The sequence below is a fragment of the Astatotilapia calliptera genome, chromosome 7 (genome assembly GCF_900246225.1).
Source record: "Astatotilapia calliptera chromosome 7, fAstCal1.2, whole genome shotgun sequence".
NCBI lineage: Eukaryota > Metazoa > Chordata > Actinopteri > Cichliformes > Cichlidae > Astatotilapia > Astatotilapia calliptera.
The window spans coordinates 55,013,517-55,030,112 of NC_039308.1; the positions used below are offsets into that span (position 1 = coordinate 55,013,517).

Genomic DNA, 16,596 nt, shown 5'->3' on the forward strand with positions numbered 1-16,596 from the left:
TTGATGGGACGGGTTCTCCGCAGCACCCTGCCATGCACCAGTGCTGTGTTGAGGCAGTCAACCCCACAGAACATTCACGACAAAGTGCGCAGGTTGCAATCAAAGCGGAAACGCCACTATGATCAGCACGCAAGACCATTGCCTGTTCTGACCCCAGGCGAGACTGTGCACATGCAAACAAGGCGCGGTTGGGAGCCAGCTGTTGTAACTCATCGGCGAGAGGAACCACGCTCCTACACTGTGCAAACACCAGATGGTAAAGTGCTCAGGAGGAACAGGAGACATCTGAGGAAAATACACCCAAGTCTGTTCAAGGACACACCCATGGACCCAGATGAACTGTCCGTTCACACCCAAGAGCCAGTGGAGCCACCAGCAAATGACACCCCACAAAACTCTAGTCCTGCAAGTATGGACAACACACCCACATGTTACACACGCAGTGGCCGAGCAATAATACGCCCTGCCAGGTATAGAGACTAAGTGATTGGGAAACTTAAAGTCACTCTATCCTGTACCTGCGTTGTTCTGTACAAGCTAGATAACTGTCTTGTTGGAAAAGAGAGAAAATATGTCATGTTTCATATGTTCATTTTGACATGTCTTATCTAATCTGTCATGTGTTCATCTGTTTCAAAACACTACACTGATGTGTATTTGCATTGCTCAAGTGACAAGCAATCTGAGGTGTGCTCTACTTAATGTCTCAAGAATATAATATTGTTAATGTTCCTACGATTTAAAAGGTGCATTTATGTTACAAAATATTGGAGTTAAGAGGTAGTATCTTTATCTCGGAAAAGAGGGATGTGGTATATTGTAATAAGCAGCAGCTATTACTACCTCCCACCAGTAGGTGGTACTGTGTTATTGTATGTGTTCTGAGCTTATGGAGTAAAAGTCTGGACCTCCACCATAGCCTCGTCTCAGTCCTCTGTGCTTGGTCTAAAGTTATTGTTGACCACAACCCACGCTACACGGGCAGTTGGAGCAACACTGCATAAAGTTACAACACTAGCGGTCACGTAGCACATCATTATATACCAGCTAGCCAAACTTCAGTAACCCTACAAACGTCACTGCTGTTTAGTTTTCTGTCTTCATTTATGTTGGAAGTGATAACATAGCTGTACGTTTTAATTTGTTTCCAAAACCCCGCAGTCAGGACATGCTATATTATATTTAGATAGAAGCTAGCGAGCTAACTTCCTGCTAACTTCTAACTCCGTTAAATGTCATAAATTCCGTTTTCATGGATGCCTGGATGGTAAACTCAATTGTTACAGCTGGTAGAGCAGAACGCTGATCATTTTATTAAAGATGAAAGACTTCACAGTTTTTCAACTCTCAGTAATGCCATAGTGATCGTTTGATATATGGACCTTGTTACGAAATCAGGTTCACCCGGTTCTTTTATTCATCGAAACTTCCAGAGACGGCACCGGAACTCAGTAGTTATTTCACAAAACCTTTATTCATCGTTATTCATTTTCATTTAAGCATGCACTTCTAGAAGGGAAGACGTGAGTGCACTCATGTGCCTATGTGAGTGCACATGAGTGAGTGTGCGTGTGGATGTGTGTGCATGACAGTTAAAACACTGTGGGTGTAGGTGACTCCCTAGAGGTCATAAAACCCATCTCCCTTCCAGACCACAGTTATCCAGTTACAAATGTTGAGACCTCCACCCAAACATTCTCTGGGGAATTTCCACTCAGCATTAACTCCTCTCTGTTTTACTTTCACAGTTCAACTAGGGAGGGTCTCCTATACTCTACTCCTAAGTTCATGACACAATCAGGCCTTTATTACATTGAGGGCAGTGTCAGTGTCTCTGCAATAATTCTAGATTCTATGTTAACACATTTCTCAACTCTAAAACAGGCTACACATAATTCTACATTCTATGTTAACACATTTCTAAACTCTAAATCAGCTAAGCATTTCTACAACCTGCAGCGGAGTTTAGGCCCAGACACGGCTAGTGAAGTCAGACTTAACGACCGGATTCCACGGAGTGCTTGACATTGTGTTTGTGTCACCTTTTGTTTTACTTTTGCACGTGTGAACCTTGATCTCATTGCCTGACCAGTCCCTTTGACCCTTTATCTTTTGTCACTGTTGTCTTATTCTTTCATTCTGGCACCCCACGATCCCCTTTATCAGAACCTTTTATTCTCTGTATTTAAATGATAAAACCCACTGTTTTCTGTTGGACATCCCCTTCTTATCTCTAGTATTCTTGTAGTAGCTAGTCCTGTGTTGGCTAACCTTCAAGACGCACTCTCTTGGCTGGTAAACCCACTGTGTACCAAAGTACTTAAGCCTAGATTAACCCTTGATTCTACTTCCTGCATCTGCAAGGCCATTAGGGCCCACTAGGGTCTGCTTTCGTAATCAGCATTCACATGCGTGGCTGTTTTGTTTGTGACCTAAATGGGAATTTACATAACAATGGCCAATAAGACTTTGCATTGCATTACATTACAATTGTAATTTAAATTCTAAAGTCACAAAAAATGTATGTGGAGCTCCCAAGAGCTCATCGTCTGATGACAAAAGTCACTCGAACCCTAGAGGACTTGGGGACATTGAAAGCTTTCAATGAAATCCTGAGGAACTACACTTGAGTCAGATTGCTTAATAATCCAGCAGTAATTGTTTTTATCATTTAAACTGATATTTCACATCTCTGAAAAGACACATGCTGCTGTCAGAAGAGGCCTGTGAGGAGATTTGGGGTCGAAACTCATTGCTATGAAAGAGCTATGATCCTCCAAGTGAGGTTAGATACTTTGCTACAAAGAAATTATCAGCCCATATCGCATCACTTCTAGTTAGGATCTTGCACTAAAACGCCCACATGATGATTCCATAAAAGTGGCAGCAGCGGGAGCGTGGGCAGCTCTACGTTGGACATAAATTTGGCGGCTAGCCTGTTGTCACTCGTCTCATCAGCTCTCCACAGGGAGCCTCAAATACAGAATTGGTCAACCTATGTAATGGAAGTCCAATTATGTGCTTTATTTGTTTTGTTTTGTCATCACAACCCACAGATACATCTTTTAACAACAGTAGACGAGTGTGAACAGAGTTGTCAAAGCTTTTGCCGGGTAACTTTTTTTGGACTCGTGTTTTTTTTTAATCTCTCAAAAATCCCCTTACATAACCCTAACCTTCACATTAAGATTATAGGCTATTACGCTGCTGCTACTAACTCACAATATTACATCATCTGGAATCAATATGGCTGCATGGCAAAAAAAGCTGTAGTAACAATGAATCACAGGAGGCTAATATTTTTAGGTCTTTTTTTGACGTGGAACCCGATACTTTAAAGATCGTTTCTCTGAGGTGTAAACTGGCCAAAGTTCCAACCTAGTGCAGGAATTATTCAATGCTTGTGGTGAGCTCACAGTGCTCTGCATCATGTGTAGCCCTCCTCATCTGTGCTTGGAGAACGCAGGCTGGAGCACTTACATAACCTAGTTAAAATATACCCCAGTCACATGTAACATTCAGCCCTGCAGATAGATATCCCACTGTCGCTTGAGCTGCTCTGGCAGCCGTTCAGACACTAGAGAGAGTATAAACATGCACGCACGCACACACACATACACAGAGCCATAAAATATTTGTCAGTGGTTTGCTGCCAGACATTCTCAACTGCCTGCATGTGAACTGTCTGTGTGGAAAATGGTCAGGGAGCTTTTTCTCTGGATGAAGCACATGTGACTGAAGTTGGAAGAGGGAGAAGGTGCAAAAGGAAGAGGGAGGGTGTATGACGGGGCGCCGGAAGTCCAACCCTTTAAAGCAACAAAAATGCAATGAGTATCACTCTGACTGCATAACCTCTAATATCAAATCTAAATGCGATTGGCTGCGCATACAACTGACACCCCACCCCGCTGCAGCGTGCCCACAGTACATGCAGTTACTCTTCTAGTGTGTGGGTGGGGTTTATTTGTAGAAGTAGCATTTACTGTAACAGGATGACATATCTGGAGGAGTAATATGCTACACTAGGGAGAAGTGGAAGACATATTTTCTAACCAAGATTAAAGCTAAACAGGGTCCAGACATGGTGAAGGATTGCCCAGATTCAGATTAAAGTCTAAAGCAATTTCAGGCATTCTGTTATTGTCACGTGGAACATCTGTGAAGATCACTGTAAAAAACATAAGCAGAGAACGGGATCCAAGTCACAAAGTTCATCTTCAGCTAGATTGATGGGAAAATTAGGTTTTATTCCTCAAAGCTGACATGCTCAATTGGTGGCTGAGACTTGAGGGAGGTAGTCCAAGGCTTTGCAAACATTACAGGAAAAAAAGTTATGTAATCCTGTTATTACAAGTCTATGAATCACTGCAAGGACCCAATATTTTGTACCGATGTCAATTATGTGCAGCCAGAGGACGTTTTTAATGTCTGGTGCACCTTTGTGTTCACATTTGTGTTCCCTGCAGCAGCTTTAGTTGTCGTTAACACAGTTATGGACATTCCTGTCGGTTTTCTCCTCCATCTGAGCTCCAAACCAAAACCTGTCCCTAAGTCGCACTCCTGCTATTAGTGGTGAGCAGGCATAACGTGAACAATGGTGTGGGAAGTCTGTTGTTTGCCGTCCCAATTTAAAGAAACCATGCATGTGTGTGTCACCATAGGTCAGGTTTTGAGTTTGGGAAAGCATATGGAGCAAAGCCAGGGTACACCCAGCTGAGTCATATACACAGTTCACGCGACAGATGTTGATATAACAGACACAAACGCAAATACGCTCCCGTGCAAATGGCACCCAAACACTCTCACATGTATGCCTGCGTCCCCTTGCAGCATATTTACCGGTAAGGCCACAGTCTCTCTCATTCCCTCACTTTATGCAAGTGTAACACGGGTCAGTTTAGGTTATTGGCTAGTGCTTTTGATGGCAAGTCATTCCATTAGACATGTGACGCTGCCTGAAAATGAGAAACAGATTTTACAATACCGTAAATCGTGCACACATGTACTTGAGTTCAGAGCTGCCTTTAGTCCATAGGGTGAGGTGCGGTTGATGCTCCCCACGCACACGTGCTGCGTCTTTATTTTTTATTTTTTCGAGAAGACAGGGTTAGACAGGGACAGATGTTCAGCGTATGCCCTATAATAAAGTGGGTGTGAGTCTCTGATTGGTCTTTTATTTTTTATGAATGAGAGCGGGAGAAATCCAGTCTCTGTGGGATATGTTTTCAGCCTGCCTCTCTGACAAATTGAAAATCGCAGTGCCAGTTTGTGTCATGTGACTCATCTTGGATCCTGACAGGAAAACGCACAGATAAAAAGAGTTCCCTTTTGTGAACAGACTGCAAATTGCTGCTGTTGTTCTTTATGCGAATGACAGATTGTGAAAATTGGAGAACGGCTCCGTAGAATTGGATTCGTGTTAAACACTTAAGCATTCCTGGCGAGTACACAAAATACTGAAACATTCACGACAATCTGTGGCTAAGGTTTCTATATGTATGATGCCATGCGTGCGTGGTTCAGAATGCTGAATGTATGAGCCCAATAAAAGCTCTTTGAACATCAAATGCATGCAGATATGTCTGTTTCCTGTGCTTTGAGGTGAATGGGATATATATTTCACAGTGACAGCCTCTAAGACAAATAAGGGAAATGAGAGTTTGCTGGAAAGCTGTAGGAAGCTCTCTGTCGTCACAAAGTCTGGGGTCACCAGGGGATCAGAGCCTGGGGAGCAGAACAACAACAAGCTGTTTGTGGGATGTGTGAGAGACCGCTGTGACTTAGAGGACAATTAAAATTCAAAATGAATCTCTAACCATGCCAGTAGGTGTGTCACCTTGACTGGTTTTAGAATGCATTCTTCACAGCAGGATGTGATTACAGGCTCATCCGTAGAGAGCAAAGCTAGTGTTTGCTGGTGCCCTCATCCTGCCTGATCTTCATTGTGACGGCAGCACATAAAGCAAAAGTAGCCACATATGCTACTCTATGATCACTTGACCACAAATTGCCTTTTCAATCTAATTACAATGGTACAAGCTCATTATAGAAGGCAAAGATGACAGTCCAAGAAGTCCTTCTGCATTATATCTCAGACAGATTTGCACCCGGTTGTTAAAACTGTCTGGGCAGCGTCCTCGGCTCTGTAAACATCTCGCGGAGCCTTTTCGCATGTGACCTGTTTACTCTGGAGAGAGAAGGGGGGGAAATGTTTTGTTTCAAATCCTGTCTATCCGCATTGTCAACTGAGGGAGATGAGGAGACCAGGCCGTTTGTGCTTTTTGGGTGGGCGTCTCCCGGGCGCACGTGATCTCTCTCCCCGCCCCCCACCACTGTTTGCTGTGAAAGGGTTCGTGACTCACTGGCTCCAAGCTCAGGATTCTTGTCTGGCCTCTGACAGAGGGCACTTAATCCTACTCTCTCATGCAGTCAAACAGAGGTCCTATGAGTCATCAGTTTTACCATCATTGTGCCTAGAAAAAAATAAATTATAAATTTTAAAAAAATACAGAGCTATGGTCAAGAAGAAGCAGCTTTGCGTGTGGAAAAGTGGTTCTGGTTTCGTGTATTTACCTTCTCAAGAAAAGCAAAATGAAACAATTAATGACTAATTCCACTAATGATTCATCTTAATGCATTATTTACTTAGTCACTCACAACTTGGAGACATCTTATGTAATGTCTTGTGGTATGCAGAAAGCATTCATGTACTTACACAAGTACTGTATAGTTTCGCAGCAGGTACTTTCTCTCGTCTATTTCTCCTCTATTTTCTAAAAGCTAGTTACTTTGCAGGTCATTCAAATTAAGCGTGTTATCATTTTATAACGTTAAACGATAACAAAGTAGCCTTATATTACAGATTTAAATGTCAGAAATGACCTAATAATATATATTACATGGACAGAATCTTTCTTATAATAAATACATGTGAATCGATCTTACCAGTTGCCCTTTTCTTTCTCCTCCCCCACTCACCACACCACCACCATTAGCAAACATATTTTAAATGTGCAAAAATAAGTGCCTGCTACACTCTACCGAAGTGTCCTTGGGCAAACTCATTAACTCTCACAATTGTTCCTGAAATTGCTGACTGCGTCTTTAGCAGTGCCGCTCAGCTTACTGACATGCCTCAAGTCAAGCATCATCATCCAGATGATATAATGCCCAAGAATGCCTGTAGAATGACCACAGCCAGCCCTGGCTTGACTTTTCACCCAGCTGCTGAAATGAAACCGATCCGCGTGTCCACGTGTTTGTGTCATTTCCATGTCATTTGCATATGTAAACCGGCCTCGCCTATTGCTCCGCGACTGCACTGAACGGAGGAGCCGATTGGACAGTCGGAGCCGCTCGAGGAGCAAATGGGAGCGCATGCTCCTGCTAGTCCCGCCCTCCCAGACACGTTGCCTTGGGAGAAGCAACACGGGCCGATCACTGGATGTTCTGCCTCCTCTCTCTCACGCCGCACGTCCAGCACATCAGCTGCTCTCTGCCTACAGTCCTACTGGATTTACCGCTAAACAAAGGAAGAACGACCAGCCGCTCCATCCTGAGAAGGTAGGCACCCATGCTCATCTCCTTTTAATGCCCAGAGCCTCCCGATAAATATCACTTACTTTGTGTTTCTGAGGGGACTAAGCGATATCCTAGTAATATTATTATTTTAAATCATCCAGAGGCATTTCACACAGACAACCTGGTCAGAAAAACAAAGAGTTTGCGGTTGTGTTTAGTGCTGCGATATGGTAGCCTTCCCGTGACAGGGACTGGTATTCCTGTTTCATTTCTTTCTTTATTGTTTAAATATATATATTTATATTTTACAAATTCAGCATGCTGCCAAATTTACTGAGACTGATGAGGAAGTATATTGTGTCTGTTACCCAACTGATGTGAAACCCGCATTTAGGCGGACAGATCAGACCTGCCACCTTATCTTCCTATGCGCGTTTTCTCTGGCGAGAGATAACGACGTGTGAATATCTGAAATATTCTCTTATATTTCAAGCATATCGGCGTACGTGTTAAGCGCTGGGCATCTCTATTCAGGTGCCCCACCTACACAGGTAGATGTAGACGTCGAGGTCGCGGAAGCTAACTGGTATATATATATTTTTAAATTGCTTTATGGGACCACCTTTCCTTTGATTCAGAAATCCACGGTGTTAGCTGTTATCAGTACCTCCTACTGCTATTTAAAGTGTTATTAGAATATAACTGTAGGCCTATATGAGCATGCAAAGGCCCAGGGCAAGTGAATATTTAGTAAGCTCGCCATGTGTATGCTGTTTTTATCACAGAAAGAAATTAGTAGTAGCGTGGAGCTAGTCATGGCACATATATGTTGATATATTTTCTCAGTGCTATTGGATTCATTTAGAGTTAGTATATTAATAAGAAGGGCGACTTTTATACAATTATAGAGAGAAATTAGATTTTCTTTTTGCTACTGCAGTGTCTGTGCATGTTTTGTGTTGTGTAATACAGTATTACACAACACAAAACAGACTGACATTGCAGTAGCTTGGAATTAGATTCAAGATTCTTTGGGACTTTGCTGAATCTCTTCTATGGCGCTCAATACTCACGTGCTCCTGTAAATCATTGCTTTGATTTAGAGCAATGATGATGTATATGTTTTGCGTTTTATTCAGTATATCAGTAAATGTCCGCTCCACCCCTCCTCTGTAACAATAAGATCAGAAGGCGACAAAGAATCAGGGAGCAATTAACCCCTCTACCCTCAAATTTTACAGGAAGCAAGAGACATGGCAGTCCTTAACTCTGGAAATCCTAAAATGATCTCTGTGCTGAAAATGCTGTTCTCACTTCCCCTCTTGTAATAAACACAGAGGGAATATACTGCAATTAAGCCTCCGTGAAGAGCCTTTAGCTGGATTTTCTTTTTTATTCAGAAGGCGTTCATTGCTGAAGAACGCTTCCCATTTTCTTAAATCTCTTTTTTCACCCCACAAGTGTCACTTGTGTTGATGGGAGGTCTGCGGTTCGTCGAACTACTAGTCGTCATGGTGGCAGACCTCTGCCCCTTTGAATAAGCAAGCGAACGAAGTGTATGAATGAATGTGGTGGTAGCAGCTGGCAGGCCAGCTGACAGAAGCGGACTGAGGGTGGTGGGGGGGATAGTCAGGGTAGCAATTGTGAAATTTAGAAATGTGTTTGTTTGTGATGTGAAGACGCTTGAGGGTTGCAGTGAAAAAAATTTGGAGGGACAAATGACGTGAGCCTCCCACCCACCACCCTCCGAGTATTGGATGGGGCACGGGACCGTTTGCTGTTTGCTTTTGATGGTGGCTGGCCTGTGTTTACTGGCTCAGGTGTTGCATCTGCAAAACAAACAGGTCATTGTGGTCCCAACAACTGTTATCTCACTGCCACCATCTGCTCCGAGTACACTGCTGTCCCTCCTCTGTCTTTATTGTTATTTCTGCTTGGCTGGAGTTTTTTTGTTCTTTCTTGACTTTTTGCTTGAGAACACTACATTTGATTATTTTGGCTAAAGGCCTTGATGTAGTTAATTTTTAATTTACTGTTTCTCGTCTCCGCATCTGTTATCGCTGCTCCCTTTAATATGTTTCGTGTTGTTGCAATGTAATAACGGTGAGTTTCTCTTTGTCAGGTCGGTGATGGTCAGTGCTATTTAGACCCTGCAGCTGAGGATGTCTGCTACAGATTCGGACAACTCCATTGACTGGCTGGCTAGCGACAATGAGGATAATGAGAACGAGCAGGAGCCTGACTGTACCAGAAAGCACAGCCAGACAGAAGCTCCTTTATCCCCCTGTGCCTCTTCGCACCTGGGCCCGACTGACAGCAGCTGCCGCTGGAGCAGCGACTTGAAGGAGGGCGACGGTAACTGGAGCGGGGTCAGGGAGGTCTCCAGCCGGGGATCTCCCGGCTGCATGGAAAAATGGGACAGAGACACCGCCACTGGACTGTGTAAAACACAGCAAGGAGAAAGAATGAATGGCAACAACACTCAGCAGGCACTGAAGAGACCCCGCGGCTCTACAGAGGACGAATGCAAAGAACGGCAGCTCATTGCCAACATGTCAGAGAAAGAGAGAATTTTTAGCAGCAAGGTGAGCGCCTCTGTGGTTCATGTGTGCTTTCCACAGACAGTGGTTGACAGTGTCAGCAAAACTAGCGCGTACCCTGTCACCCAGACTGATTCCCGTAGTGGTTTTACAGAGTGCTTCCTGCATGACATTTCCAGTAAAAATGACCTTCCCCTATTTGCTATCCGTTTCTAAAGAACTAGACTTTTTCTGTCTTAAGTCAAACAAAGCTAGTTAGTCATGGAAAGTTGTTGTCAATTAATATAACAAAATGAACTGGGGGGAGGCTGATTTATTATGAGCTTATCAGAAAAGGTTTTTAAGTTGTTTTATTACCCACTAACACTAATAAATCTGTTATTATTTTCAGTGCATGGAGTTACAATGCTACATTCATCCATTGTCATCAATCTTGAATGGCCTTCGTTCAGGGAGATACAAAGAAAGTAAGTCAGCATTTAATATGTCTTCTGCTTCACACACAAGATATTAACCTGATTGAACACAAAATGTCTTAGTTGAGTCTGTTTTTCACGGTCTCTTTTGTCTCAGAAAGAAAAAAACAATAGAGCGCATAGACTACGCAAGTCTTTGTGGAATAGGTGTCCTTGAGATATGAGCGCGAGACGTCTGAAACATGCATTGTCGTAGGACTGTCATCTAACCACAAGCATTCCTTGTATATGTGCGCATGTGTGTGTAAAGTGATGCAGTTCTTGAGTCAGATAGGCATTATGAGGATCTCTGAAAGAGAGCACCGTGTTCAGGCGGGCGCAAAAACTGCTTAGTTTGGGATCTTAGTCAAACCCGAACCTTGTGTGACCCAGCACTTCCTGGCCACAGAAGCAGGGAGTCTGTTCCTTCACACACACATTTCACACTACCCATCTGCTGAACAGACTCAGCCCTGCTGTCAACACAGTTCATGTGGCTCATGCTACAACTTTCTTCTTGCCAGGACTCAGCAGTTTCCAGGAGAGTGTCGCCATGGACCGGATTCAGAGGATCATGGGTGTTCTGCAGAACCCCTACATGGGGTAGGTGACCCACATTCTGCCCTACATGAAACAATGATAATCGGTACTTTGACATAAATGTGTCAGCGTAGAAAATCTGTGTGCTCTTTTCACTTGTGGTTTCAAACCCGTGTGAGAACCACAGTGCATCCCCCAGCATACATATACAAGGGCTACCCAATACTGCTTGCTATCTGTGGGTCGAAGTGGTCTCCGTTATGTTTCTGACACATGGCTCACAGCAGGTTGCTGCTACCCCCGCACATTCAGGATAAATTTACTGCAGAGATGGCTGCCTCTCACTAAAGCTGGGCATCTTGTTAAAAATGTATCAGGCTTCACTGTGAGAGCGGCCCACTTGTGTCTGTGTGATTAGCTCTCCACCGGCCAGACAGCATAATGGAATATGCTATCACCCCTTTCAAGGAGAAACTCTTATAGTCCCTGTTTCCCAGTCAAATTTAAAATGTTTTGATATTTCACATTGTTAAATGGAAAAAAACTACCAATTCTCAAGTCCTTATGATCTGATTTTTAGTGCAGTTTTTTCCCCACACATATAAAAAAGAATATCTGTCCATTCATTTGCGCATTTTCTTAACTGCTGAATAGAAAACTTCCATATCTGATGAACGTTGCTATCAAAAAATTCCAGAAACTCGTGTAATATATGTTTCAATTATCTGGAAACAGGAAACTGTCACATTTGAGAAGCTGGAAAGTTTTGAGTTTTTGATTTGAGTAATCACTTTAGAGCATAATTTCACAGAGCGATTGCACTCAGCGATCGTATCAATACTATTTGATTACACTGAAACGAAATCCCGGCATCGTGTACAGTTTAGCTGTGAAACTGAATAGGAATCTTTGGGGTGCAGTTAGCACGAGGCTTTGCATCAAGGTATATTAGACAAAGTGCTCCTGAGCCTAGCGCAGACTAATTGGAGCCCTCACCCACCAGCTGCTGCCTCCATAAGGGAAACAAAGAGTGGGTGTGGCAGCCTCCCTGCAGACAGCCAGGGCAGAGGCTGGAAGGTGGACTAAACCCCTCCCTCGTGTCTCTCCTGGTGTCTGCTCTGTGTTGCCAGCTGGCAGCCCCTGGAGCAACACAATGGTAGATAGGATCAAAGTGACTTTTTTTTAGCAGCCACTGTGGCGGATAATCTTTCACATGAATTTAACATGGGTTGGACTGAATATAGCAGGAAGGTCCCGATCGTACGGCCCAGGCTAATCCCCGCTCGCCATCTGGTTCTGACGGGCAGCAGTTAAGGGGGATTCTGACTGCGCCCACCTCCGACGTGAACTGCGTCAACTGTTTTATTTTTACACTGACGCTGTGGGAGAACGTTGTGGCTTTGGCGTTTATATTTAGAGGCGAGCGGGAGTATTATACGCCAGTCCACGTGTGAGCTCAAAGCATGTGAGAAATGTACTTAAGACAATGTTCCCCTCCCCACACACGGAGAGCAGGCTTTGTTGAGCGAGCGAATGTGTTCGCTTGCTTTTCAAGAGTGCATATTTCCTGTGCGAGCTTGATGGGGAGGTAGATTTCAGAGAAGAGGTTACCAAGATTTTTGCTCGATTACTCAGATTCGCGCGCGATAGCTTGAGTAAATAGCTCTCTCTCACTCTCTGTTTCTTTTTGTTTCTTTTTTTCACCTCTGCTTCCAGGGAGAAGTACATTAATATCATTCTTAAAATGGAAGAAATGCTGAAGAGCTGGTTCCCTAATGTAAAGCTTCAAGAACACCCACTCACTGTCACCCAAACAGAGGAAGCTGCTCCCACCAAGAAACTGAAGGTAAAGTTAAAAAAAAGAAGCTGTTGTGTAAGAGCTCTTCGCCTAGATAAATCCCGCTGCCAAGAACATATGGTGACGACGAAGTGAAAGAGCGACTAAAATATCTATTATTATTTAATCACAGGTCTGGAACAGGGACAGGAGGATTAAAAGCTATTTTTACTGAGGTATTACTGCAGTCTCAGGTTCACTAAGAACAATGACAGAGGAGAAAAGGTAATTTTGGAGGAGTGTCCCTAAGGGGATAAGAAAGGTCAGGATACTTTAGAACATTCCTTTGCATTTAATTGGTGAGGAATTAGTCCCGACACACCCTGTCATGAACAGGATTTTATGATCTACATTAGGTTTTTTTTATTCTTTATAACTGACTACACCCACTATGATCGATACTGCTCATACCAGATCCCTACTACCAAGTCTGATTGCTACAGTGTGTAAATTATGCAGGTGGTGCAGCTCAATCGGAGGAGGTTCCCAATTCAAGTATTTCTAGTAGCGCGAGCGTGGCTGAACGCAGACTATGTCTTGCTCTGTGCTACGTGTGAGAAAAGAAAACTGGGGGAATTCTCACGGATTATCTAAAGATGGTGTGTTTAAACAAATACACAGAGAATTATCGCCCTCAGAACCGTGCTCATAATTTTGGTCTTATTCCTGCCACGCTCTTCAGCGTGTTATTTACTTTCTGGATAAAAACATCTCATTGGACACTTAGTGTCCGGCACCAGATGGCAGACAAAATAAGTAGCTTTTCAACAAGCTGGGGCTTCTAGTAACTAAACAACAAGATCCTCAAGAATTAGTGGAGGCCAAATTACGGTTCAGAGAGAATATTTTAGAAACAAAACTCAAAATTAATGCCAGTGTTTACCCCTAATGTTAGATATTAAACAGAGGAAATTAAATCATTTTGAGGCGCTAATACACTGTGTACATGTGTGTTCGGGTTGTTGCAGCGCCCCACCCAGATTTTGGGGCTTATTTGCTCTCGGGCCATTTTTATGGCTCCTGCAGTGTGTTTAGGGGTGGCTGTAGCTCAGGAGGTAAACCAGGTCATCTGCTAATCGGAAGGTTGGTGGCTTGATCAGAGTGTGAACGTTCGATGGAAAGCACTTAGAGGAGAAAAGTGCTTGTGGTATAAAGTGCTTTGAGTGCTTGAGTAGGAAAGCGCTATAAAAGATCAAACCATTTACCGTTTTAGTGTTGCTTTCAGCCCTTCCATTATCTGGGCCTCACTCAGATTTCTGCACGATGAATATATTATTTATATTTCAGGGTCCTTATAATAACTAGATGGACAGCAAATGAAAATTAGGTCTTGGTAATCAATTAGAATCATCGCTGAATAATAAAACTTTTTTGTCATACTCAACAGCTGTCTCCAGTTACCACATCTGCAGCAGCGAGCGCCATCACTACTAGCGATCCTCCAGCCACCGCCAAAGCCCTGAGAGTCACAGATCTCACTCCTCCTGGAGCTTACTCTGCCAATAATCTGAAGTGGCTCCACACGTCACCCATTTGCTCTCCCACAGCAGAGCAGGCCCAGGCTGGTCCCAGGCCCCTGCTGACCCCCAGTGACAGAGACCTAACGCAGGACAGCGCCGTGTCCTCCAGCACAGACAGCCAAACTAAGACAAACTTGGTGCCCAGAGGCCCGCCGCCGGGCAAAATCAACGCGCCCTGTCTAGAGAGGCTTCTAAAATCGACGGACAGCATCATCACACGTAAGGGAACAGGGCGTTTGACGGACAGCAGCTGGTCCTAGTCCACACAGAGGGCTCGGTGTAAGCAGCGCGCAGAGGAGCCCCGCCTTGCCCACCCTGCAGGGAGCCAATCAGCTCACTTAGCTCATTCCAGCCTTCAGGAGAGATGAGAGCCTTCAAAAGGGATGTTACCGATTCCTCTTTTAATATGGAAGCGGTGTCGATGAACAATGTGACTTTTCTGTACGGCGGTGTACCCTCTCTAACACGACAACTATCTGCTTTATTTCCCTTTTTGTTGACTTATCTCTTCTTTTTTCCCCCCTCTTCTCTCTTTTTATTTTTGCACTCTTCAACAGCGTGTGTGAGAGTTGGAAGGATAAATTTCACATGCTGTGATACCGGAGAAAGTATTTTCACAACTGAATTTGTTCGCACTGGCTTGTAGATGTAAAAAAGAAAAAAAAATACAGTCTGAGTATCTGTGAAGCTGCCATTACGAGTGAAAGGGAAAGAACTGAAGGAAAGGTTTGTGCTGAAAGGAAGGAAGATATGTCAGTGATCTACATATTGTTGTGCTGAAAATGTGGGTGAAATGTGATGTTGTTCCCCTCCCCTCCCATGACTCCACTCTTAAGTTTATTGATGTGACTGTTACTCATTTGTATTCTTTATAAATAACTCTTTTGGTACAACTGTTCTACCTCAGCGAGCACCACGTCACGGTTAGTGAGTAAGAATGTGAACACTATGCTCAAAGTAAGGACACCTCGACAGAGCTACGGTGAGCCACCAAATGGCCTCTGACGACAAGGTCTGCAGCGCAAAGTCTCCCCTCTTCTACAAACGGAGGATGCTGTCTCAGTGGGGATGCTCTCGTGGCCTGACTGGTGCCAGTGTAAAGAATGTCAACTGCAGATTTCTTTTTCGAGTCTCCCAGTAGAAGGCAAACAGTGCCTGTAACGTCAAGCTGTGCCTGTAAGCTGGTTTAATAAAGAGAAAGAGAGAGAACCGTTTGGAAACCTTGCTCCTCTGTCCTCTGTGGGATGTACAAATCAGGAATTCTCACTCTCCTGCCGTTTTCCTGTTTTGAGTAAGTTATTCAGATCTCGCCAACTATTTTCTGTGGTGAAGCAGAACAATAGCTTTTTTTCCTTTTTTTTTTTGCCACAGAACTGGACAGTATGTTGGACCAGCGGAGAGATGGACAAGCTTTTTTGTCTGTGTAAATCTTACAGGAAGGTTGTCAATTTACCCTGAAAAGTGGCCTTTACAGTGTGAAATTTTATACTTTCAAAATAAATGTGGTTATATTTGTTTGATGCAAAACAAATGGCTACAGATTCTTCTGTTGTGAAATTTCTTAACACTGTAAAGCCTAAACCATGAAACACTAGTGTGTTTATTGAACCTTCTGACAAATCTTTATTAGAAGAATTTAAACATCAAACTATATATGAGTATTAATTTACAGATTTTTGTTGCCTACTACAACTTATTCCGGCTCTTCAGGGAAAAACAATCACACTGATGATGTAGAGGTCTCAAAACCTGATAAAAAATCCAGGTATTCAATATGACACACTTGGTTTTCACCAAAGGTCTTTCAAAGGGTGACGTATAAGCAAAAAGAATATACACAATGGCCTGAAAATAATTCTCAACCAAGAGCTAAACCCGCTCAATTATGCATCAAAGACCCCCCAAAGAAAGAAGAAAAGAGTGCTATCTGATTAATGTCGTAGTTGGGCCAATTATAGGGTGAGTCACTCAAAGCGAGCCTACTTCCTGAGGGAATAAAAAGATTTATTGTTTGCAGGGTAGGGTTTCATCTTCTTTGCCTCAGTTGTGCTGTACAGGCAAAGTGAAATTACTGCTTGCAGGGCTCAGTATCACTTCACATTTCTCAGAAAGTGTTGCCACGCTGTGTTTTTACATGCCTGTAGACAAAGAGGAATTCCAAGCGCACAGTTTTTCACAACCTG

At 43.5% G+C, this 16,596-nt stretch overlaps 1 protein-coding gene across 1 annotated transcript; it reads left to right on the forward strand.

Annotated features, from left to right (window-relative positions):
* Positions 1-7,408: 7,408 nt before the first annotated feature.
* ciartb (circadian associated repressor of transcription b) lies at positions 7,409-15,954 on the forward strand. The gene is made up of 6 exons (XM_026175873.1): positions 7,409-7,563; positions 9,644-10,106; positions 10,453-10,528; positions 11,041-11,119; positions 12,773-12,902; positions 14,281-15,954. Exons 2-6 carry the CDS (start codon positions 9,684-9,686, stop codon positions 14,671-14,673), a joined length of 1,101 nt encoding a protein of 366 aa, XP_026031658.1. The 5' UTR covers positions 7,409-7,563; positions 9,644-9,683; the 3' UTR covers positions 14,674-15,954.
* The last annotated feature ends 642 nt before the right edge of the window (positions 15,955-16,596 follow it).

Bases quoted from the DNA above. Each gene is read 5' to 3' on its own strand.
- ciartb (XM_026175873.1), top strand. From the start codon at position 9,684: ATGTCTGCTACAGATTCGGACAACTCCATTGACTGGCTGGCTAGCGAC. The intron at 10,107-10,452 runs GTGAGCGCCTCT...TATTATTTTCAG, and splicing joins AGAGAATTTTTAGCAGCAAG to TGCATGGAGTTACAATGCTA. The intron at 12,903-14,280 runs GTAAAGTTAAAA...CATACTCAACAG, and splicing joins CTCCCACCAAGAAACTGAAG to CTGTCTCCAGTTACCACATC.